General features: G+C 45.7%; 2 protein-coding genes across 2 annotated transcripts in view; one reads left to right on the forward strand and one right to left on the reverse strand.

Moving 5' to 3' along the window:
* Positions 1–23,475, forward strand: part of LOC119954333 (sorting nexin-11-like) — a 129,257-nt gene that overhangs the window by 54,019 nt on the left and 51,763 nt on the right. The gene's annotated exons all lie outside the window — the stretch shown is intronic.
* Positions 8,958–23,475, reverse strand: part of LOC119954332 — a 46,421-nt gene continuing 31,903 nt past the window's right edge. The window contains exons 5-9 of the mRNA XM_038779471.1: positions 18,382–18,513; positions 16,745–16,912; positions 15,435–15,620; positions 14,208–14,387; positions 8,958–10,991 (exon numbers count right to left, since the gene is read on the reverse strand). Of these exons, the coding sequence (XP_038635399.1) occupies positions 9,187–10,991; positions 14,208–14,387; positions 15,435–15,620; positions 16,745–16,912; positions 18,382–18,513 (2,471 nt within the window). The 3' untranslated portion in view covers positions 8,958–9,186. The remainder of the gene's footprint in view (positions 10,992–14,207; positions 14,388–15,434; positions 15,621–16,744; positions 16,913–18,381; positions 18,514–23,475) is intronic.

A 23,475-nucleotide genomic window follows, 5' to 3' on the forward strand; every position in this document is an offset into this window, starting at 1 on the left:
TGATCCTTTAGCATTTTTGTTCAACTGCTTGTTAAATGAGTTCCACCACGACCAACTAGTGACTGTCCCCAGTTTGCAGTGGGTGGGGTGGGAAGGTAAACATACTGCTTTGGGGGTGAGTTGGCTGCACTGTGACCCGGCAGGTAGCAAGTGGTAGACTCCGTAATCTTGGTACTTTGAGCCGAGCAAGTATTTTGGAGAAGTTTACAAGGTTGCAGGAAATAACAGAAGGGTGGGCCTAATTTGATAATTCTGCCAAAGAGCTGGCACAGATGCGATGGGCTGAATGGCCTCCTTCTGTGCTATAATAATCTTCGAAGCAGACTAAAGTACTCCAGGGCATGTTTTCCAATTGATTACCTGTCTGAGTCATTAATGATACCTGGACTACACTGGTGGATGGAATTCTTTTTACTCAGATCCAGATGGACATGTTATAACAGATCAGATGGTCCCTAGGTGGTCAAGCTGTAGGGTATCTATTAATGCTTTGGAGTTGCAGGACTCCAGATAAGTGTAGAAGCTAATGGCCTGAGGTTTTCTGCTTAGACCAGAGAAGGTTAAGCGTTTCTTTTTAATAGCGATTATGAAGGATTTTGATAGGGTAAATAAGGAGTAGCTGTTTCCTCGAGTAGAAAGGTCGCTTACAGAGAACTCCAATTTTTTTTTCTAAATTTAGAATATCCAATTCATTTTTTCCAATTAAGGAGCAATTTAGCGTGGCCAATCCACCTATCTTGCACATGTTTGGGTTGTGGGAGCGAAACTCATGTAAACACTGGGAGAATGTGCAAACTCCACATGGACAGTGACCCAGAGCTGGGATCGAACCTGGGACCTCGGCGCCATGAGGCAGCAGTGCTAACCCACTGGTGCTAACCACCTTGCTGCCCAACAGAGAACACCAATTTAAGGTGATTGGCAAAAGAATCACAGATGATGAGGGGGGATTTTTTTAATGTAGTGAGTTGTTGTGATCTGGAATGTGTTGCTGGAAAGGGTGGTGGCAGCAGAGTCAATAATCATAACAATAATCTTTATTAGTGTCACAAGTAGGCTTACATTAAAACTGCAATGGAGTTACTGTGAAAAGAGAATTGGAGCAATCCTTGAATTTAGAAAAACTCACGGGGTTATGGGAAAGAGCCAAGGAGTGGGATTAATTGGATTATGCTGTCAAAGGGCTAGCACAAAAATGAAGGGCTGAATAGTTTTCTATGCTGCATCATGTTAACATTTTATGTTTTATGTTGTTAGACCACCACTTGTTTAGCTGGTTGATCTCCAGTAGAACCCCAGCTTGTCACTAAACTGGACCCAATGGTAACTTCTGTCTGTAGTTTAGCAGTAGGGGGAATGTATCTCTATGTGAGAGAGGCCTCTCCAAATCAAGAAATCGGAACCCTTACCTGTGTCGCCTTCTTTGGAGGTTCTGAAACACAGTGATTAGAGATATGTGCTACATTTAAATATAAAGTTGTCCTCACAAGCCAATCCTGGATAGATCTCTCACAGCATTACTTTGTAGTCTTCCAGTCTGGTTATATAGGAATGACTGTGGTTACCCCATCCTTTGCCTATTCCTAGCTTCTGATAACATGGAGAGCACCGGGAGTAATGATGCCTTTTGATGTGGTTTTTATATTTTCCTCTTAGTGGAATTCTCAATCTTTTGGGGCAAATCCTTTCTTTAGCAGGGTTACAATCTTGGGCTTTTGATTAGGGCTGACTCAGTCCCATGTCATGTTGAGGCATTTCCCTATTGAGCCATCAGGGGGAGCTGACTGCAGTTTGCTGTTTATGTCAATCTTCAGCACAAGGCAAAATCAAAGATAAATAATAATTTCACAAAAAAATCAGGTTGTTGGCAGGGCCTATCTACACCTCATGCACCTGGTCTTCAGACTGATAGATTTCTGGAACTCTCCCAGTAACATTAATACTGAGTCGCGAGTTCTCAATTTCACTCTGCAATGCTGCTAATCAAAATTATTGCAGTGTCTTCTGTAGAAAGTCAGTCAGATCCACTACAACCCATTTGCCAGGCAGTGGGAGAGACCTGGCGTTGGATCATACCCCGGCCATTAACTCTGTGGAGTGGACTGCATCAGGGAAAATGAAAATCGGAAGCAGAGGTGAGCATGCACAGGGCCCCACCCAGATGAACTGTCACATGTGAGTTGTTAATGGCCATACAGACTGATCCATCCCTCCCATTGACCACAGGTTCATTCCGTCGCAGGAATCGCAGCGACGGTGCCGGCACATCCGGGGTGGTGGTTCTCTCTCTCTCTCTCTCTCCCCCCCCCCAATGAGAATACCTTGGAGGCGAGCTCCGAGGATGCCCACCATCAATGTGTCACAGCTTTTATCTCCACCCCACACCAGCGCAGAGACAAACACCTCGGAGAGCAACGGTACTGGATATGCTTCTGGGGCACATTCTGGTGAGCACCACACAGTTACTGGTGCACATTAGGTGGAGGCAGGAACACCCACACGACAGCAGTCAGAGGTCTGCTGGATCCCAGATGGGTCCCAGTCAGATGCTGAGCCTCTGGACCAGCTTTACCCGGAGCTGATGCAGATGCGAGGGTGAGGCCGTGAGATTCAGAGGGGGATGTCAGCCACCCCCCAGCAGGCCCGGAGCCGATTGGAGGAGCCCCAGAGGCTACGGGTGCAGGAGATGGCCCCGGCAATGCGTGACACTGACGCCAACACTGATAGGGTGGCGACCGCAGTGTAGAACCTGGTGAAGGACATCGGCAGCATGAGTGAAAGTGACCAAAGCATGGCTCAGTGGGTGACGGCCATGGCTGAGTACCTCAACAGCATGTCCAGTACCAGGTGTACCTTGATGAGGTGCTGAGCAGAATGTCCCAGTCTCAGGAGGCCCTCCAGAGCTCGTCGCGGTCACTAGGGAAGGTCTCCCAGTCCCCTGTGGGCATCGCTGAGTGGATGTGTTGCGAGGGTGTGGGGAGGATCTTGGAGGGGTGAGGAGAGTGGGCCGGCACCATCAGGGGATTGGGGCAGTTGGGGACGCGTGTAAATTATAAAAAATCGTTGACCTCGACCAATATGACGCGTCTGGCATTTTCTTTCACAATGGAATATGGCAGGGGATTGGGCCGTGGTGGGGTGGTCTTTCGATGGGTCAGTGGAGACTTGGTGGGCCAAATGGCCTTCTGTACTATAGGGATTCAATGAATTGGGACCGAGCACCATTTCCATGCCCCATCACGCCTGACATGGAGGTCCTGAAAGCCTCCACTCCCCCACCTCCCCTGCACCCCCAGCCTTTTCCCCCCATTCTGCCATTGCTCCCCTCCCATTTCCCCATTGCTCCCTCCCCCTCCCACATACTCTGTCATCCGACAATCGTGGCGCACACTCCCTCCGCCCCAGCAGGGGGCCTTGCATACCAGACCCCACACCCTGTAGCCCAGGCAGCTGCATGTAACATTACCCAAACCTGCACATGCCTCTGGTCGCCGAAATGTCCCCGGTGCTGGGGCCCAGCCCCTGGATGTTGGCTGCTGCGTCCGTCGTGTTGCCTCCCGCAGTGTCCAGGAATCACAGTCTGATTGGGATGCGAGGCAACAACTCCCACATGCTGCATGCTGCGACCACCCACAGGAGTCCACTTGGGACATAGACATAGAACATAAAACAGTACAGCACAGAACAGGCCCTTCGGCCCTCGATGTTGTGCCGAGCAATGATCACCCTACTCAAACCCACGTATCCACCCTATACCCGTAACCCAACAACCCCCCCTTAACTTTACATTTTAGGACACTACGGGCAATTTAGCATGGCCAATCCACCTAACCCGCACATCTTTGGACTGTGGGAGGAAACCGGAGCACCCGGAGGAAACCCACGCACACACGGGGAGGACGTGCAGACTCCGCACAGACAGTGACCCAGCCGGGAATCGAACCTGGGACCCTGGAGCTGTGAAGCATTTATGCTAACCACCATGCTACCGTGCTGCCCTGGGAGGTGTGAAGTGCTCACTTAACTATGGTTGCCAATTCCGAATCAGCAATAGCCTTCAGCCACGTGCCCAGAGGCCTGCGTGGTCAGTTTGAGTTATGCGTGGTCGGTGGGGCTAGCGGGCTAGGATTGCCCCAGGAACTGGAACACATGATCTAGAGGGTGGCATGGTGGCCCCGCGGAGACCTGAGACACCCATCACCCCCCCCCCCCCCCCCCCCCCCCCAGCCGAGGCCAAGGGCAGCCACCCCTCTGCTCCGCAAACCCCCGGCCCCCCAAACCAATGGTGGCCCATCTTGACTAAGACTGGCCTAATCTAACGGCCTTGTCGCGCTCTTGCTTAAGTGCAACGCGGCCATTAAGTCATGGCCTGGGAACCGCTGGCAGAACCAGGGTGAAACTCCCAACAAAACCTGCTACAAATGACACTTGAAACTTTTCCGTCAGGATGCGCCCTGTGAGTTTGATACAGTCCAGACTATAAAACGGTAGTTGTCCAACTTAATACAGCATTCTATTTCCCTCAAAACCCTTTAGTATACTTGTACAACATAGACATAGAACATACAGTGCAGAAGGAGGCCATTCAGCCTATCGAGTCTGCACCGGTCCACTTACGCCCTCATTTCCACCCTATCCCCGTAACCCAATAACCCCTCCTAACCTTTTTTGACACTAAGGGCAATTTAGCATGGCCAATCCACCTAACCTGCACGTCTTTGGACTGTGGGAGGAAACCAGAGCATCCGGAGGAAACCCATGCAGACACAGGGAGAACGTGCAGACCCCGCACCGACAGTGACCCAGCGGGGAATCGAACCTGGGACCCTGGAGCTGTGAAGCCACTGTGCTTTCCACTTGTGCTACCGTGCTGCCCACCTGTGAACTTGTAACTTGTGAAATACTAGTATATAAATTAGGTAACAGATTAAAGATATTTTTCCTGGATTATTTAAAACACTAGCAATAATGAGGTGTATTTGATTAGAATTCGCAATTTGAATAAATACTTCAGACTCAGCAGAACATTTGATTTGTTCAAATTAATCATACAGAAAAGAGTGCGAAAGATTCCAGAGACTTGAATCGATAATTTAGACTGATCCTCACGTGTAAGACTGAGGGAACGCTACACTGGTGGAGGTACAGTGGATGAGATAAGCCAAGGCCGCCTCTGCTCTCTTCGGTGAACATAAAGGAACTCACAGCACTGTTTTGAACAAGAGCAGGGGAATTCTTCCACTGTACAGTGGTTAGCACAGTTGCTTCGCAGCTCCAGGGTCCCTGGTTCGATTCCCAGCTTGGTCTGAACGTTCTCCCCGTGTCTGCGTGGGTTTCCTCCGGGTGCTCCGGTTTCCTCCCACAGTGAAAAGATGTGCAGGTTAGGGTGGGTGGCCATGCTAAATTGCCCCTTAGTGTGTAAAATGGTTGGGTGGGGTTACTGGGTTAGGTGGATAGGGTGGAGATGTGAGCTTGGGTAGGATGCTCTTTCCAGGGGCCGGTGCAGACTCGATGGGCCGAATGGCCTCCTTCACTGTAAATTCTATGATTCAATTATCTTGGCCAATACTTATCCTCAACTAACTTCACGAAAACAGATTATCTTCTTTTATTTGAAGATTAAGGATAACATTAATGTTTGTGAGAGCTTGCTGTGCACAAATTGTCTGTTGCATTCCTACATTACAGCAGTGACTTTATTGGCTGTAAAGCACTTTGGAATATCCTGAGGTCATGAAAGATGCTGTTGAACATTAATATTTAAAGGTGAACAAGGGTGTTGTTGTAGTTTAACATTTCTTGGTTGTGGCAGCAGCTAGATAGTTACACTTGGCCTCTGCCACCTTGGGCTAAGGTGGAAAGGGGAAGTATTAGCCAGGGCTCCCTTATCAGAATCGCTGTGCAGTGACCCCTGCTAGAAGCGTATGTCAGGAAATGTTGTCTCCCTCGACCTGAATAAACAGCTCCTTACCATTCGTCCTTCAACCTGCACAGTGACCAGTCAACTGTGCATTGCCACAGCACTTTGAGGGACACTGTTGTCTCTCTTAGCACAGCCCCGCCCCTCCGTGTCACAACTGGAAGATGTGACAGGTAACCGTGGAATATAGGAAATTCTGCCAACTGCAGTCTGTGAGTGTTGACTAGGGTAGCCCACTTTCCAGGAACTTTGAATACTAATCAACTTTGCTGAGCATGATCCAAGGACAAAAATCAAAGGGGATTTTAAAATAGTAATTTCCTTTAAAAATGATTTATTTAACAAAGAACAAAGAAAAGTATAGCACAGGAACAGGTCCTTCAGCCCTCCAAGCCTCCGCCGACCATGCTGCCCGTCAAAACTAAAATCTTCTACATTTCCAGGGTCCGTATCCCTCTATTCTCATCCTATTCATGTATTTGTCAAGATGCCCCTTAAATGTCACTATCGTCCCTGCTTCCACCACCTCCTCTGGTGAGCGAATTCCAGGCACCCACTACCCTCTGTATAAAAAAACTTGCATCGTACATCTCCTCTAAATCTTGCCCCTCGCACCTTAAACCTATGCCCCCTAGTAATTGACCCCTCTACCCTGGGAAAAAGTCTCTATCCACTCTGTCTATGCCCCTCATAATTATGTAGACCTCTATCAGGTCGCCCCTCAACCTCCTTCGTTCCAGTGAGAACAAACCAAGTTTATTCAACATCTCCTCATAGCTAATGCCCTCCATACCAGGGAACATCCTGGTAAATCTCTTCTGCAATCTCTTATTGCATGTTAAGAATTAGAAAAGTATTATTGATGGGGGAAGAGAGGCTTGTTTGATTGGCAGGCAGCTTCAAAATGGGTAATGAAGAGTTTGTTTTTCAACTTGCTGTTGGGCATGTTGGATGACCAATGGGGGAATTCCGGGATGGGGCCAGGAGGCCATGCATTGACATCTCCAGGAGTACACGACCCAGAGGCGGCAACCCTGCTGATCCAGGCCTTTTTCATCTGTATGTTAGCTGTCTCTCTGTCTTCTTCCTTATCGCATCTGAGGGAGGAGTCACGTGTGTAATGCAAGGAGGCCTAACAAAGAAAAGGGCTAATAAAATTAGAAACCAGGAACTTTTTGCAAAAATAAATATTGCCATTAAATTACTCAAATCTATTTTCCTGGGGAGCTTTTCTAACTTGACGAACAATAAAGATTCATTCCTGTTTGGGTGATCTCTCTGTCTGCAAAATAGTTACACACACCATAAGAGCAGGCATTGCACTACAGAGCAGTTTGTTGTTTATGAGACAAAGTGTGGTGTTTCTGAGAAATTTGTAACGGCCGGCTTATAACAGCAAGCATTTTCTTTCTTTTATTTTATTTTTAAAATATAAATTTAGAGTACCCAATTTATTTTTTTAATTAAGGGGCAATTTTAGCGTGGCCAGTCCACCTAGCCTGCACATCTTTGGGTTGTGGGGATGAAACCCATGTGAATTGCGCTTTCACATAGCCGTCCGTCAGTCCAGAAGTAAAACACTCGAACACGTCAGTAACGAATATTCGTTTATTCACGGCCGGGACAAATCTCTAAGTAGTCGGGGAACCACCTTCGAGAAGTGCCAAAGTCCAAAATCTGGACTGTCTCTTTATACAAACACAGCTTAGAGGTGCCCCCCTTAAATTTCTAGATACACCAATGATTTGGCAAGGATCCAGAACATGTGCTTATATGAAATTATTATCCTAAGAAAGGCTGGTGACTATGATGCAACTTGCTGCTGCTAACGGTTTTTCTTATCCGATCTGTCCCTCAGGTTCAACTTCCTTATCTCCTTCTCTCTCGTGCTCCTGAGTCAGCTCTTTCACATTCCAACGTCCCAACTTCCTTATCTCCTTCCCTCTCATGCTCCTGAGTCAGCTCGAGTCAGCTCTTTCGCATTCCAATATCCCTTGTCTCAGTCGACAAGGTTTCACATACTCATCTTTGCTGTCCCTGCATTATCAGATACAGAATTCTACTCTCATCTCACTCCCTCAACGCTTTAACATTTTTTAACTTGAGGATCACAGATATATTTCAGACCCTTAATATTACATACAGACAGCAAGGTTTAAAACAAATAAATGAAATTCACTTCCACACCCACGCAAACACGGGGAGAATGTGCAAACTCCACACGGACAGTGACCCAGAGCCGGGTTCGAACCTGGGACCTTGGCGCCGTGAGGCAGCAGTGCTAACCACTGCACCTCATTTTCTTTCTTTAAAGAGAACTTGTTGTAGGTGTCACTCTGTTGCTGCTCCAGGAATGGGCATGGGGGCTGAGAGGGAACAATATTGTCAGAAATGGGAAATCTATACAGTTCATTGTCAATAGTATCGACTTTCAGAAACAAAAAGAAAAGGAGAGGAAATGTTTTTGGTCAGACTACAGGGCTGGAAGCCAGAATTCCCCAGCTGCAGCAATTCACTTTTCCCTCCTGCAGTTCACCCCCACCCATGGGTTTCACAGCGACGAATGGTGGCTACAATGGGAAATCCCATTGACAAGCAGCGGGAGTATAGAATTCCACCACCAGCGAATGGCGCACCGCCAAGACACACGGGGGACCGGAGAATCCGAATCCAGAGTTTCTATAAAGAAAAGCAAAATACCGCAGATGGGTGTCGGCATGCAACGCAATGGTTAGCACTGGGACTGCGGCGCTGAGGACCCGGGTTTGAATCCCGACTCTGGGTCACTGTCCGTGTCGAGTTTGCACATTCTCCCCGTGTCCGCGTGGGTTTCACCCCCACAACCCAAAGATGGGCAGGGTAGGTGGATTGGCCACGCTAAATTGCCCCTTAATTGAAAAAAACATTGGGTACTCTAAATTTAAAAACAAAATACTGCAGATGGTGGAAATCTGAAAGAAATACAGAAAATGCTGGATAAACTCGGCAGGTCTGGCAGCGTCTGGAGGGAGGGACAGAGTTAACGTTTCGAGTCTGGACTCAAAGCGTTAGCTCAGTTTCTCTCTCCACAGATGCTGCCTGATCTGTTGGGTTTATCCAGCATTTTCTATACATTCTGACTCTGAGGAAGTTCTCATTTCAGTGAAAAGTTGTATTTGTTTTATTCTAAGGTTTTGCCTGCAGATAGGCTAACCATCTTTTCTTTCTTGCTGATAACAAACAGTTAAAAAAACAAGAACCAGCGCAATTACAGTCTCTGCAAATCTTTAACTCTTTTGCTGCTGTGACCTGTTGACCCTGCTAGATGCCCACTTGGAATAGGCAGCCGTAAAGTTGAACTCCTTGATTGGAGGACCTTGGATTGAGATTTTGATCAGGTTCTCCAGCGACTTGCTGGTCAGTGAGTTTCCAAGTTTGGTCCTCAACATGTGTTGTCTGCTGAACGCGCCCAGCAGATCTGCAGTGGGAATTGGCAAAGCCAGGTACCGTTCCGCCAGTGAACTGACCATGGGAAACATCAGTTTCTGCTTGAGTGCAAGCTTGCACACGTCCATGGTGCTGGTGAGCGCCTGAACACCAGGCTGTGACTCTACAAAGTTCATGAAGCTGACCAGCTCCTGTTTGCAGCTCATCTCAAAATCGTCTTTATCGCTCTCATCAGACAGTGAGGAGAGATAATCAGTCACGGTTTGAATGTGCCTATTCTTGGAGTCAGAGGCATGTGCAGGGTCGAATATGGCAGTCATCGCTGTCATGGTGATTGCATCTTTGGATTCCGAAAATCTGGCCTGAAGGTCTCGTGTGAGATTTGCGAGGAAAGTATGACAGGTGCTTTCTGCTTCTGTCCTCTGATGCTCGCCTCCTTTTATCCGGTGATTCTGAAACATAAAGGAACAGTCAGAGAGGCTGTCGTCCCATATGTTGGGTGGCAGTGCAGCGAGGAGGTTCTTGAGCATCTCGCCGGTTCTTTCGGCACTCAACTTATTAATCGTGGTGACTGTCGATTTCAGCAGCGGGTGTACAATTGAGAAGTCAATGTTGGAGGTCTGGTAACTTTTACACAGAATGAACAGTTGATGGAGAATGTCAGCCAAAAAGTGACTACAGTGCAAAAATTTGTAGGTGCACATGGTCTTTGCCAGGCCAACACCTCTGGCCGACTGACTGTTCTGGAGTGCCGAAACCAGGTTGCCAAAGTTGCGGATTACAGCTTCAACCGATGCTCTTACTGTAAGCCACCTGGATGGAAAGATATCCTTGAAAGGGCTGCTCTGTTTGTGCGTGTCTCTCAGAATTTTCTGCATCGCCTCAAGACCATCCCTGTTGTTGGACAATTTGACAAAGTGTTTATAAACAGAGTCGAGAGTTTGTTGGTACTTCACCAGGTAAGGGACAGTATCTGCAGCAGACACACTGCTGAGCGCTAATCGATGAGAAATACAATGAATGGATAGGAGCCCAGGTGCCTGTGTCTTTAACAGTGTGACTACACTGTTCTTGCATTCAGCTGTGACAGCAGAGCCATCAATTGCAAATCCACACATCTGTTTCATGTCTAGATCTTTCTCTTTGAGCACGTTGACCAACTCTGCTGTGATCTTATCTGCCGTGACCTCCTCCCGTAGTTTTTTGATTGCCAAGAAGTATGTTTTGGGTTCATACCCTCCTGAAACGTGCTCAATGATTCGAAGGTACAGGAACAAACATGGCTCTGTGAAACAGTCTTCGGACTCATCGATCAAGATGCTGAAACAGTTACTGGACTGTGCCCTCTTCAGGATTCCTTCATCTGTCACTTCAGCAATGGCCTGCTGAAATTCCTCAGCTGACTCATTGCAGGAGATGAGCTTGTCTGAGTGAAGTCCAGAGAGGTCAGTGAGACCTTGAATCATGCACAACTCATTCAGAGCTTCTGTTGAGGAATTGGGGATCATCTCTTTGGCTGCAAAATACACATTGCGAAGAGCACACGTTGCAGCTAGCTCAGCTTTTTTATAGCATTCCTGTTGCACCTCAGTTTCAGCTGTACCTTTTTTGGCAGCGTGCAGGCCTCCAGTGTTGCTATTCTCACCTGAAGTGTTGAAACAGAATGAAACATACATACAGTTAAACATACAGTGTGCCTTGTCTCCATTTTTTTGGGCAATGCAGAAGGACATGGGCCATCTGGCCCATCGAGTCTGCACTGACCCTCTGAAAGGCACTTTATCTAGGCCCTCTACCCCACCCTATCCTCATACATTGATCATGGCCAATCCACCTAATCTGCACATCTTTGACCTATGGGAGGAAACGGAGCACCCGAAGGAAACCCACACAAGCACGGGGAGAATGTACAAACACCGCATGAACAGTCACCCAAAGCCAGAATCGAACCCGGGTCCCTGGCACTGTGAGGCAGCAGTGCTAACCACTGTGTCACTGTGCTTATACCATTCTTTATCTTTGAGCCTGGACCATTAAGCTTAGTTTTCTGTGATTGTAGCTTTATTAACACTGATGGTAACCCATTTATTTTAAATAGGTTAAGATAGGAACATGCATATGAAAAAACCTATTGATCCATCAAGCCTGTTCCATACAGGTGTGATGCCCCATGTAGACACTCCCCAGCCACTGTATAATCCTCCAAAGATGAAAAACTCAAAACCATTAAAAGGAAAAAAAATAATCTGGAAAATGTCTCTCCAGCTTCCCCCACCCATCTCCTGCCACTGCCCATGTGATCAAATTTGATTCAGGAGACTACACTGGACTACCTATTCTTAAACTGGGTGACCTCTGTGCAAACCGGAAAGAGTTGCTTCACAGCTCCAGGGTCCCAGGTTTGATTCCTGGCTTCAGTCACTGTCTGTGCGGAGTCTGCATGTTCTCCCCGTGTGTGCGTGGGTTTCCTCCGGGTGCTCTGGTTTCCTCCCACAGTCCAAAGATGTGCAGGTTAGGTGGATTGACTATGCTAAATTGCCCCTTAGTGTCCAAAAAAGTTTAGGTGGGGTTATGGGGATAGGGTGGAGGTGTGGGGATAGGTAGGGTGCTCTTTCCAAGGGCCAGTGGCGACTCGATGGGCCAAGTAGCCTGCTTCTGCACTGTAATTTCTATGATTCTAGGTTCAACTCTGGCTCAAAGGAGTTAATACCCTTAATACTCTTACCTAGCAAAAATCTGTTGCTCTCAGTGTTGACCGTCAACATCCACAGTCTTTTGGGGGATAGAATTCCCGAATTCCCGACCCTTTGTGTGAAGAAATGCTTCCTGACATCACTCCTCAATGGTTTGGTTCTAACTTTAAGGTTATGTGCCCTTGTTCTGGATTTCCACACCAGAGGAAATAGTTTATCTGTATCCATCCTATCATATCCTTTTCTTAATTTAAAAAGTTCAATTAGATCACTCGTCAACGTTTCAAATTCAAGTGAATACAATCCAAGTTTATGTAACCATCCTCATAACTCTTTAAATCCCAATATAATTCTGTTGAATCTGCCCTATATCCCACCAATGAAGGCATGAAATGAAAATGAAATGAAAATCGCTTATTGTCACAAGTAGGCTTCAAATGAAGTTACTGTGAAAAGCCCCTAGTCGCCACATTCCGGCGCCTGTTCAGGGAGGCTGGTACGGGAATTGAACCGTGCTGCTGGCCTGCTTTCAAAGCCAGCTATTTAGCCCAGTGTGCTAAACCAGCCCCTGTATCTGTCCTGAGAGGCAGTGCTCAAAACTGAATTCAGATCTCCAGATAGGGTCTGACCAAGGTTTCTACAACTTTAGCACAGCTTCTCCACTTGTTATTCCAGCACCCTCGACATAAAGGCTATTAGCCTTTTTGATTATGTCATAAGCTAACTCAGCACTGACTACAAATTGAACATGGATTATTTGTTTTCAGAATTTGGGTGATTCTGACAAAGCCACATTTCCTACCCACTCCAGGCAGAGAAAATCAGCCATGCAACATGGAGTGGAGTCGTGTCCAAGCAAGACTAGGTAGGGGTGGCAGGTTACTTCCCTGAAGGACATTAATGAATCTGTTGGGCTTTTATGACGGCCCAGCAGTTTTTCTGGTTCTTGCCCACTGGTGATCCAGATTGGGCCATTTGGGTCTGTACCACTGTGTCCAGTCAGCACTGTGCTTGTACGATGCTTCATGCGCACGAATAATACATTTGATGCCTGAGTTAAAATGACACAACAACAACTTGCATTTATATAGCACGTTTAACAAAGTAAAACATCATAAGGTGCTTCACAGGGCCGTTAGCAAACAAAATCTGACACTGAACTACATAAAGAAATATTTGGAAAGGTAACCAAAGCTTGAACAAAGCGTGAGGTTTTGAACAGCAAGGTAAAGAAGTGAAGGGGTTCGGCAGGAATATCCAGAGCTTAGGGCATGGCCACCATTCATAGAGTATTGTGAATTGGAACTTTTTTTTTATTCATTCATGGGAGGTGGAGGATTGTTGGCTAGATTAGCATTTATTGCCCTTGAGAAGGTGGTGGTGAGACGTCTTCTTAAACCGCCACAGTCCATGTGCTGTAGGTGTACCCACAGTGCTGTTAGGGAGGGTGTTTCGAGATACCCAGTGACAGTGAAGGAACGGCAATATATTTCCAAGTCAGAGTGGGGAGTGACTTGGAGGGGAACTTCCAGGTTATGGTCTTCCCATGTGTCTGCTGCCCTTGTCCTTCTAGATGGTAGTGGTCCTGGGTTTGGAAGGTGCTGCCTAAGGAACCTTGGTGAATTCCTGAAGTGCATTTTGTAGATGGTACACACGGCTGCCACTGTTCCTTGGTGGTGGAGGGAATGAATGCTTGTGGATGGGGTGCGAATTAAGTGGGGCTGCTTTGACCTGTATGGTCTCGAACGTCTTTGAGTGTTGTTGGAGCTCCACTCATCCAGACAAGTGGAGAGTTTCCATCCCATTCCTGACTTGTGCCTTGTAGATGGTGGACAGGCTTTGCAGAGCCAGGGAGCGAATTAGATGCCGCAAGCCTCTCAGCCTCTGACCTGCTCTTCCAGGCACAGTATTTATATGGTGCAAGGGTCCAAAATTGGAGGAGCACAGAGGGTTGAGAAAGTTACAGAAATAGGAGGGTAGAAATGTTGATATAAGGATGAAAATGTTCAAGTTGAGGCTTTGCCAGATCAGAGAGCACAGTGGGTGATGGGTGAACGGGGTGGATTTGTTATGGGTGTATATGTGACTGATGCTGGCTGGAAATTCTGTCACTCATTGAGGGAGTGAGAACTTTGTGGTTCATTGAAACTCTTGCCACATGAATGTACCTTTGTGAAACTGACTTCTCTTCTTGGACATGGAGTCATCCCTCGCTTGCCCTCCATATTGGTTGTGAGAAAGGTCTGCCCCTGGATCGAAAGAGTGTGACCCTGGGAACTCACTGTATGAACCTCGTGAGGGAAGCTGAGCTCCCAACTGCTGAAGCACTTGTGCCAGAGTCTGCTTTCCTGAGAGAAAGAATAATGCAAGAAACAGGTTTTATTTTTCTCTTCTCCACTCCTGACTCAGTGCTGCCGATTAATGCCTAGGCACAGTTCCTTGGATGTAGGCTGTGGCTACAATCTGATCAATGAGGCCAGTCTTTGCCAGTGAACCTGTGTTACCCATGGCTAAATGAGTAGCACCTTTGTGTCTCAGTCGGAAGGTTGTAGGCTCAAGACCCACTCTAAAGACTCGATGTTAACCTAAAGCCCCAATTTCTCTCTAAGGTGGTTGCAAAAGATTCCACTATTTTGAAGAAGTGCAAAGGAGTTTCTCTGGCCAATATTTATCCAATCAACATTAAATGTTTTCCAATCATTGTCAACTTCCTGTTTGAGCTTACTGTGCACAAATTGACTGCCTCATTTCCTGTATTACAACACTTTAAAAGTACTTCACTGGCTGTAAAGCCTTGTGGCACATCTCCAACCTGTGAAACATGCAAGTTTTCTTTCTTTCCTTTGGATATCAACAATAATAAAATATATCTTTCAGCACGGGTGGCAATTCATCCCATAAATCCTTTATAACGAATGTCTACTACAGGACCATCCTAAAAAGCAAAGATAATTTGAGCCTCTTCTTCCCTATTATTAGCTACAGCCCCCACCCCCTCACACCGAACTGTGGTACTGCCCCAATATACCACATTGGAACATCAATCCAGAATACTTGCTCCATTTTTGATTATTTGCTTGGAGGAAGGCTACTGACACACAGGCAGTGCTACCAACTGAGTCAAGCTAATGCTTAAATATCATTCAGTTTGTTGTATTTTGTAAACCACAGAAAGGAAAATATTAGGCTCCAGGATACTGGTCACTTGGGTATGGCTTTAGAAAGAAAAGAAAGATTCGGATTTATCATGCGTCTTTCGCAACCTACCCTGCAGGCTGCCTAGGTATCCAGGGCGAACTTGAACCCACAAAGTTGATTCAGAAGCAAGAATGCTACAACTGAGCCCCAGAGAACGATTCCGGTTGACAATAAGTGGATCTGTACAGTGACTGTACCTTTGTAAGAAGGAATGCTTTTGCTCTGATACGCTTTGGGCAGGGACCTTTCCTCTTGCAACATCCACTCATGCCTGTTGCGCCCAGCAATTGTGCGATAAATTGGGGTCTTGATCCTCATGATCTCATCCGAGGGATTGTCTGAGGGGCATGGTTTGTGCCTGTGATCTGGCAACTCTCCCGGCCCTGTCAGATGGAACACAATTGCTTTTGAATTGTAATTGTCTACAGACAAATGAAATGCTGCCCTTCTTACCAATATTTTTCCTTCAACAGCGGTGACTAACAGTAAATATTAACTGAAAATTTACCTTTCCTTGTTTCTTCTCTTTGCGTCTCCTCTCCAAACTCTTTCTGAGGCCCAGTTTCACAGGCATCAGCAGCCCTTTGCTACCCTGTCCAAATTACCAACTCTTCATTTTGGACAATGAGTGTTGTCAATTTCAGCCAAATCCCAAGACATCCGGAAACCCACAGGTTTTGCTAGAGGTCATTGGAAAGCATGAGTAGGGATCTGGGCTCAGTTTTGCTTTCCATAAACTTAACATTGTGAAACTTTGTGTGTTGCAATCCCTACTATATATTTATCAATCCCTCTATTTAGCTATCTAAGCTTTGGTTTAGGGAGGGCAGTCTTGCTTCTGAGTCAAAAGCATGTGGAACTCCAGTCCAGAGACTTGAGCACAATATCTAAGCTGATACTTCAATGGACTATTGATGGAATGTTAAATTGTTGGAGGTGCCCCTTTTTGTATGAGGCATTAAACCCCAGGCATTGTCTCAGATAGGCATACACTATGATATAGCAAAGATAATCAAGGTTCCATCTATCTCCTTCAATCCCCTACTGGACCTCACATCTAACAAGTTCCAAAACCGTATGAATTTCATTGTCAACATGATAAGAGACAAATCACTCCGTTGCCTCTGCTGCTTTCCATCTTCTTGATCACAAACCAAACCTCTTCCCATTTGACTCCAATTTTTTTCCTCTCCAATCTCATCCACAAGACTGGCATTTGGTCTCTTCACCTCATTCTCATTAAACTCCTGGATCTGCAAGTTAGCTAGAATTGTGAATGGTTCCCACTCCCTTTCAAACCCACAGTCTCTTCTTTCCTTGTCACCTCCCGGATCAGAGGCCATCTATTCCCCATTCTTTGTTTGAATTCCTCCAACTAGGTTGTCACTCCTCAATTACTGAAATGGGCTGAACCAAATTCATGAAAATCATATTTTGAGCTTATGATTATGGTGCGTTAGGGCTACGCTGGGCTTCTCTGATTACAGGGAGAGAAGATAGGTCTCACCTCTGCAGAATGAGTAACTGTGGCCCGTCTGTTGAGGACTCTCCTCTTCCTTGACTCGTTTTATAGAGTGATGGGTGCTTGATACCCGATGAATCGTGGACTGTGTCAAAGTGCCTTCATCAGATGAGGTGTCTGATGAGTCTGAGGTAAACTGTTGATCTGAAGGAACTTTTGGTAGAAACAAAAAAAAAATTGGGTGATTGCTACAAACTTTTGAAAGTTCAATGAACCAATAATAAATACTCCAAAAATAAGTTTGGCTTATGGGGAGGCTAAGAACAGGTAAGCTGTCAAATTGAATTTCTCCCGAGAGTGTATAAGACCCAAGGTTGTGCTATAGTTCATCTCCAAGCATGTTAACAATGCAAAAGTGAGACACAGTCCCATGATCGAACGAGTGTTTATGGGATATGAGATGGAACAGTTTGGGAATAGGGTTACTAATCTGCACCATGCCCGATACTGAGCTTGGCCTGAAGATTCCTTTCACTTTTAAAATTTGATCCTCTTGTGCTGCTAAATTGCCTCAATAGATGACCGCATCATAAACAATACGCCTGCACTGTCAACTCACTTCAGCGGAAGCAGTTTGGCAGCGCAATTTATAAAACCACCAAACATGTAGTAAATCTCCCTGATCGTGAACTAACTCCCTGAAAGTAAGGAGTTTGTTCGTGCACATTGATTCCTTTTTGGTGTGCTGTAAGAGTCCTTCCTGTTTATTTCCTTTGTTCCCATTTCTTTTATTTCATTTTTATTATTTTTGGTCCGTGGAGCCATAATCGGAATGTGCATGGAAGCAGAAGAGCCAAGCTGAAACAGCCAGCTTGTCGGGACGTTGTGTTCCCAGCGTTTTATGTTTGGAGAGGAGAGGCCAGACCCGTCAGTGCTGAGTGAATCTTCAGAACCTGCTAAAGCCTCTAGACCCTCAAAAAGGAAACGTCGTGTTTTCTCCCTCTCTCTGCTGCCGGTTGCTTGCTGTCTCTCTGAGTCCGCAATGAAGATCATTACTAGCTGGAGGAGAAGAAAAAACCCAACTGAAGGAATAACCTTGGGAAAGAAACTAACTGGAAGATATCCATCTGAATAAAAGACCCTTATCCTTTTATTTTTTTTTACCCCTCAACCACCCCTTTCAACGAGGGTAAGTCCCTCCAGAGTGGCAATCCATCAGTGATTGCCATTCTGAGGAAGGAATGGGCCTATATCACACCTCACCACCCTATGACTTGTGAGCCATGAAGGGAGGCATTTTCGGTTAACTTTTACTTTTGATCTCCGGTACGAATTAATGAAAAAAGGAAGTTAAATATCCAGCCCTAGGAAACTCACTTTGAGGTGGGACAGCGTTGGGATGCTATCCCAACGGGGTTTTCCAGTCCTTTCCCAGCACCACCTTCGTGCTCCAAATCTGTCTCTAAAGGGCCAGGAAGATTCTGGCTGAAATGTCCGACCCCTCCTTTAGCCTGTGTGCGACACGTCACTGAGCAGTAATTACTGCTCATCCTGATCCAAGTCCTATAAGGCTGGGGACCAGTGGAGTTTTTAAACACCTGATATCACTTGTGCCACGTATTGTAGACAAAGGCCAAAGTCTCACCTGCCAATTATTTTCTTGTTAAAGAGGAAACTCTTACCTTTGTAAAGCTGATAGGCATGGCTGCAAGAATTCTCTGTCTGATCTCGCTCTCCCTTGCTCTGGTTCCCTGCTGCTGGAGTTTCGTTTGAGGTACCAGGTATCTCTCGTTGACTTCTCAGATCTAATGGTGCTGGGAAAATGAAGGTCAAAAGGAATAAATATAAGCATTTGCATGTAGTGATGTTGCATCAACAATAACTGGCATTTATATGACACCTTTAACACAATAACATGTCCCAAAGCACTTAACAGAAAGATTACCAAATAAGACCATAAGAAATAGGAACAGGAATAGGCCATTCAGCCCTTTAATCCTGCTCTGCCATTTAATAAGATAATGGCTGATCTAACACTCACTGAATCTACTTTCCTGCCTTATTTCTGTAACCCGACATTCCCTGACTGATTAATTTCAGGGATAATGTTCAAGGACTCAACCTTCCACAGATTCCTGGGTGAAGAATTCCAAAGATTCTTCACTCTTTGAGAGAAGAAATTTCTACTCAAATCTTGACTTAAATGAGCAACTCCTTAGTCTGCGACTATGCCTACTGGTCCTACACTCTCCCATGACTGCAAACATCCTCCCAACATTCCCCTGTCTAACCCCCTATGTGTTTTGACACTGAGCTACATAAGGAGAGGTTAGGACAGGTGACCAAATACTTGATCAAAGGGGTACATTTTAAGGACTGTTGAAGGAGGTAGGAAGGTTTAGGAAGGAAATTCCAGAGCTTTGGGGCTCGGCAGCTGAAGACAGGATCACCAGTAATAGGGCGATACAAATCGGGAATATCTTCATTAGTTCTTCCCTTCTTCTCTTTCCTTCCTTTTCTTTTCCTCCTTCTGTCCTGTTGATTCCTCCTACCTTTTCTTCCCTTTCTCACTTTCCTTCCCTCCAGACTCTCTCCGTGTCCCATCTTCCTTTTCTTTTCATCCCTCTCTTCCTTTCATCCGTCTCTTCCTCTTCTTCTCTTTTGTCTCTTCTTTTTCACCCATCCTTTTCTTTTTTTGAATTCCTTCCTCCTTTCCCTTGATTCCTCTCTTCCTTATCTTCTCCCTCCCTCCTAAGCCCTTCTATTTCCTTCCTTCCTGTTCATTTTCTTCTCATCCAATCTTGATCCTTCAGGGGCATATTTTGAAATAAACGTGAAATATCTCTAGAATTTTCTTAAATGACTAACATGTTATTGAGGGCCCAGAGGAAAGAGTAAACTTGGGATGATCCTGTTCTGTATAGCTAATGGTACACAATACTTTTACCCCCCTTTCAATTGGCATGGGGATGGTGGGTGTAAAAGGCATTGAAATGTCTGACCAACCATGATTGTATTGAATGGCGGGCTGAATGGCCTCCTCCTGTTCCTATGTCCCTCTGTCTCTTCACCTATACATGCTCACAGTATTGGTTCATATTGGCTATTCTTCAGAGCCCAACCTAGAAAGTGTGGGTAGGCTATTCAACTGCAAGAGCATCACAGGTCACAGATAAACTGAATCATGGTGCTCCCTGATGTTCACACAGCCGTGATTGTCAGATCGTAATCAGCAGCATGCACCCTGGTCAATTTTCTCCCCACTAACCCAGGACGATTGAAAACACGAAAAGACAGAGCTCAGGAGAGGTTACGATAGTCCCCATCTCACAAAATATGACACAGTATATGGAAAGGCTCAGTAAACCAAGGTCCACCACACTAAGAAAACAAAAAGGGACAGTCAATAGGGAATTAAAGGTGCTATATTTAAATGCCCGCAGTGTACGGAACAAGGTAGATGAGCTTGTGGCCCAGATTGTGACTGGCAGGTATGATGTGGTAGGCATCACAGAGACATGGTTGCAGAGGGTTCAGGACTGGCAGTTAAAACATCCAGGGATTTACAACCTATCGAAAAGACAGAGAGGTGGGTAGAGGGGGCGGGGTTGCCTTGTTAACTAGAAATGAAATTAAATCAATAGCACTAAACGACATAGGGTCAGACGATGTGGAGTCTGTGTGGGTAGAGTTGAGGAACCACAAAGGCAAAAAAACCATAATGGGAGTTATGTACAGGCCTCCTGACAGTGGTCAGGACCAGGGGCACAAAATGCACCACGAAATAGAACGGGCATGTCAGAAAGGCAAGGTCACAGTGATCATGGGGGACTTCAATATGCAGGTGGACTGGGTAAATAATGTTGCCAGTGGACCCAAAGAAAGGGAATTCATTGAATGTTTACAGGCTATTCTGCTTTTTGGAACAGCTTGTGATGGAGCCCACGAGGGAACAGGCTATTCTGGACTTAGTGTTATGTAATGAGCCAGAATTGATAAAAGATCTTAAAGTAAGGGAACACTTAGGAAGCAGTGATCATAATATGGTAGAATTCAGTCTGCAATTTGAAAGAAGGAAGGTAGAATCAGATGTAAAGGTTTTACAGTTAAATAAAGGTAATTACAGGCGCATGAGGGAGGAACTGATGAAAATCGACTGGAAGCAGAGCCTAGTGGGAAAGACAGTAGAACAGCAATGGCAGGAGTTTCTGGGAGTAATTGAGGACACAGTGCAGAGGTTCATCCCAAAGAAAAGAAAGGTTATCAGAGGGAGGATTAGGCAGCCATGGCTGACAAAGGAAGTCAGGGAATGCATCAAGGCAAAAGAGAGAGCCTATAATGTGGCAAAGAGTAGCGGGAAGTCAGAAGATTGGGAAGGCTACAAAAACAAACAGAGGATAACAAAGAGAAATAAGGAAGGAGAGGATCAAATATGAAGGTAGGCTAGCCAGTAACATTAGGAATGATAGTAAAAGTTTCTTTAAATACATTAAAAACAAACGGGAGGCAAAAGTAGACATTGGGCCGCTCCAAAATGACGCTGGTAATCTAGTGATGGGAGAGAAGGAAATAGCTGAGGAACTTAATAAGTACTTTGCGTCAGTCTTCACAGTAGAAGACATGAGTAATATCCCAACAATTCAGGAAAGTCAGGGGGCAGAGTTGAATATGGTTGCCATCACAAAGGAGAAGGTGCTAGAGAAACTAAAAGGTCTGAAAATTGATAAATCTCCGGGCCCAGATGGGCTACATCCTAGAGTTCTAAAGGAGATAGCTGAAGAAATAGTGGAGGCGTTAGTTATGATCTTTCAAAAGTCACTGGAATCAGGGAAAGTCCCAGAGGATTGGAAAATCGCTGTTGTAACCCCCCTGTTCAAGAAGGGAACAAGAAAAAAGATGGAAAATTATAGGCCAATTAGCCTAACCTCGGTTGTTGGCAAAATTCTAGAATCCATCGTTAAGGATGAGATTTCTAAATTCTTGGAAGTGCAGGGTCGGATTAGGACAAGTCAGCATGGATTTAGTAAGGGGAGGTCGTGCCTGACAAACCTGTTAGAGTTCTTTGAAGAGATAACAAATAGGTTAGACCAAGGAGAGCCAATGGATGTTATCTATCTTGACTTCCAAAAGGCCTTTGACAAGGTGCCTCACGGGAGACTGCTGAGTAAAATAAGGGCCCATGGTATTCGAGGCAAGGTACTAACATGGATTGACGATTGGCTGTCAGACAGAAGGCAGAGAGTTGGGATAAAAGGTTCTTTTTCGGAATGGCAACCGGTGACAAGTGGTGTCCCGCAGGGTTCAGTGTTGGGGCCACAGCTGTTCTCTTTATATATTAACGATCTAGATGACGGGACTGGGGGCATTCTGGCCAAGTTTGCCGATGATACAAAGATAGGTGGAGGGGCAGGTAGTATTGAGGAGGTGGGGAGGCTGCAGAAAGATTTAGACAGTTTAGGAGAATGGTCCAAGAAGTGGCTGATGAAATTCAACGTGGGCAAGTGCGAGGTCTTGTACTTTGGAAAAAAGAATAGAGGCATGGACTATTTTCTAAACGGTGACAAAATTCATAATGCTAAAGTGCAAAGGGACTTGGGAGTCCTAGTCCAGGATTCTCTAAAGGTAAACTTGCAGGTTGAGTCCGTAATTAAGAAAGCAAATGTAATGTTGTCATTTATCTCAAGAGGCTTGGAATATAAAAGCAGGGATGTACTTCTGAGGCTTTATAAAGCACTAGTTAGGTCCTATTTAGAATACTGTGAGCAATTTTGGGCCCCACACCTCAGGAAGGACATACTGGCACTGGAGCGGGTCCAGCGGAGATTCACACGGATGATCCCAGGAATGGTAGGCCTAACATACGATGAACGTCTGAGGATCGTGGGATTATATTCATTGGAGTTTAGGAGGTTGAGGGGAGATCTAATAGAAACTTACAAGATAATGAATGGCTTGGATAGGATGGACGTAGGGAAGTTGTTTCCATTAGCAGGGGAGACTAGGACGCGGGGGCACAGCCTTAGAATAAAAGGGAGTCACTTTAGAACAGAGATGAGGAGAAATTTCTTCAGCCAGAGAGTGGTAGGTCTGTGGAATTCATTGCCACAGAGGGCGGTGGAGGCCGGGACATTGAGTGTCTTTAAGACAGAAATTGATAAATTCTTGATTTCTCGAGGAATTAAAGGCTATGGGGAGAGAGCGGGTAAATGGAGTTGAAATCAACCATGATTGAATGGTGGAGTGGACTCGATGGGCCGAATGGCCTTACTTCCGCTCCTATGTCTTATGGTCTTAAAACAATTGTAACACTTTGCTGCTGCCAATGAATAACTAACTTAGTACAGGCCAGGAATTGAATCTAGAACCTTTCTACCCTGTGTGATTCAGATATTGCTTTACTGGCGATGTAAATGTATGTGTGGGGCCGGGGGGGGGGGGGGGGGGGGGGGGGGAGATTTAGGTGAAAAATTGTTGCATTATTTCTTGATTAAATTTGCAGTGATAACACTGCAATCGTTAATGATTTATTGCCAATATCATTCTGCTTTAACAAAAAGGATTCACTGGCACAGAAACTGACTTAGAACCGAGCCATTTCCCTCACCTCAAATAGAATTGAAACAATATATTCAAAAACAGTAGCCGATTTCAGAGCGATTACAAGCCATCTAATCTAATCTGAGAGTTCAGATAACTGTTATAAACTGGTCTTGCTTTGCTCTGCTGTTTCGAGATGTCTTTTGACACCCCCAAGCCCCGATTAGATTAATGCCTTA

The sequence above is a fragment of the Scyliorhinus canicula genome, chromosome 19 (genome assembly GCF_902713615.1).
Source record: "Scyliorhinus canicula chromosome 19, sScyCan1.1, whole genome shotgun sequence".
Classification (NCBI taxonomy): Eukaryota; Metazoa; Chordata; class Chondrichthyes; order Carcharhiniformes; family Scyliorhinidae; genus Scyliorhinus; species Scyliorhinus canicula.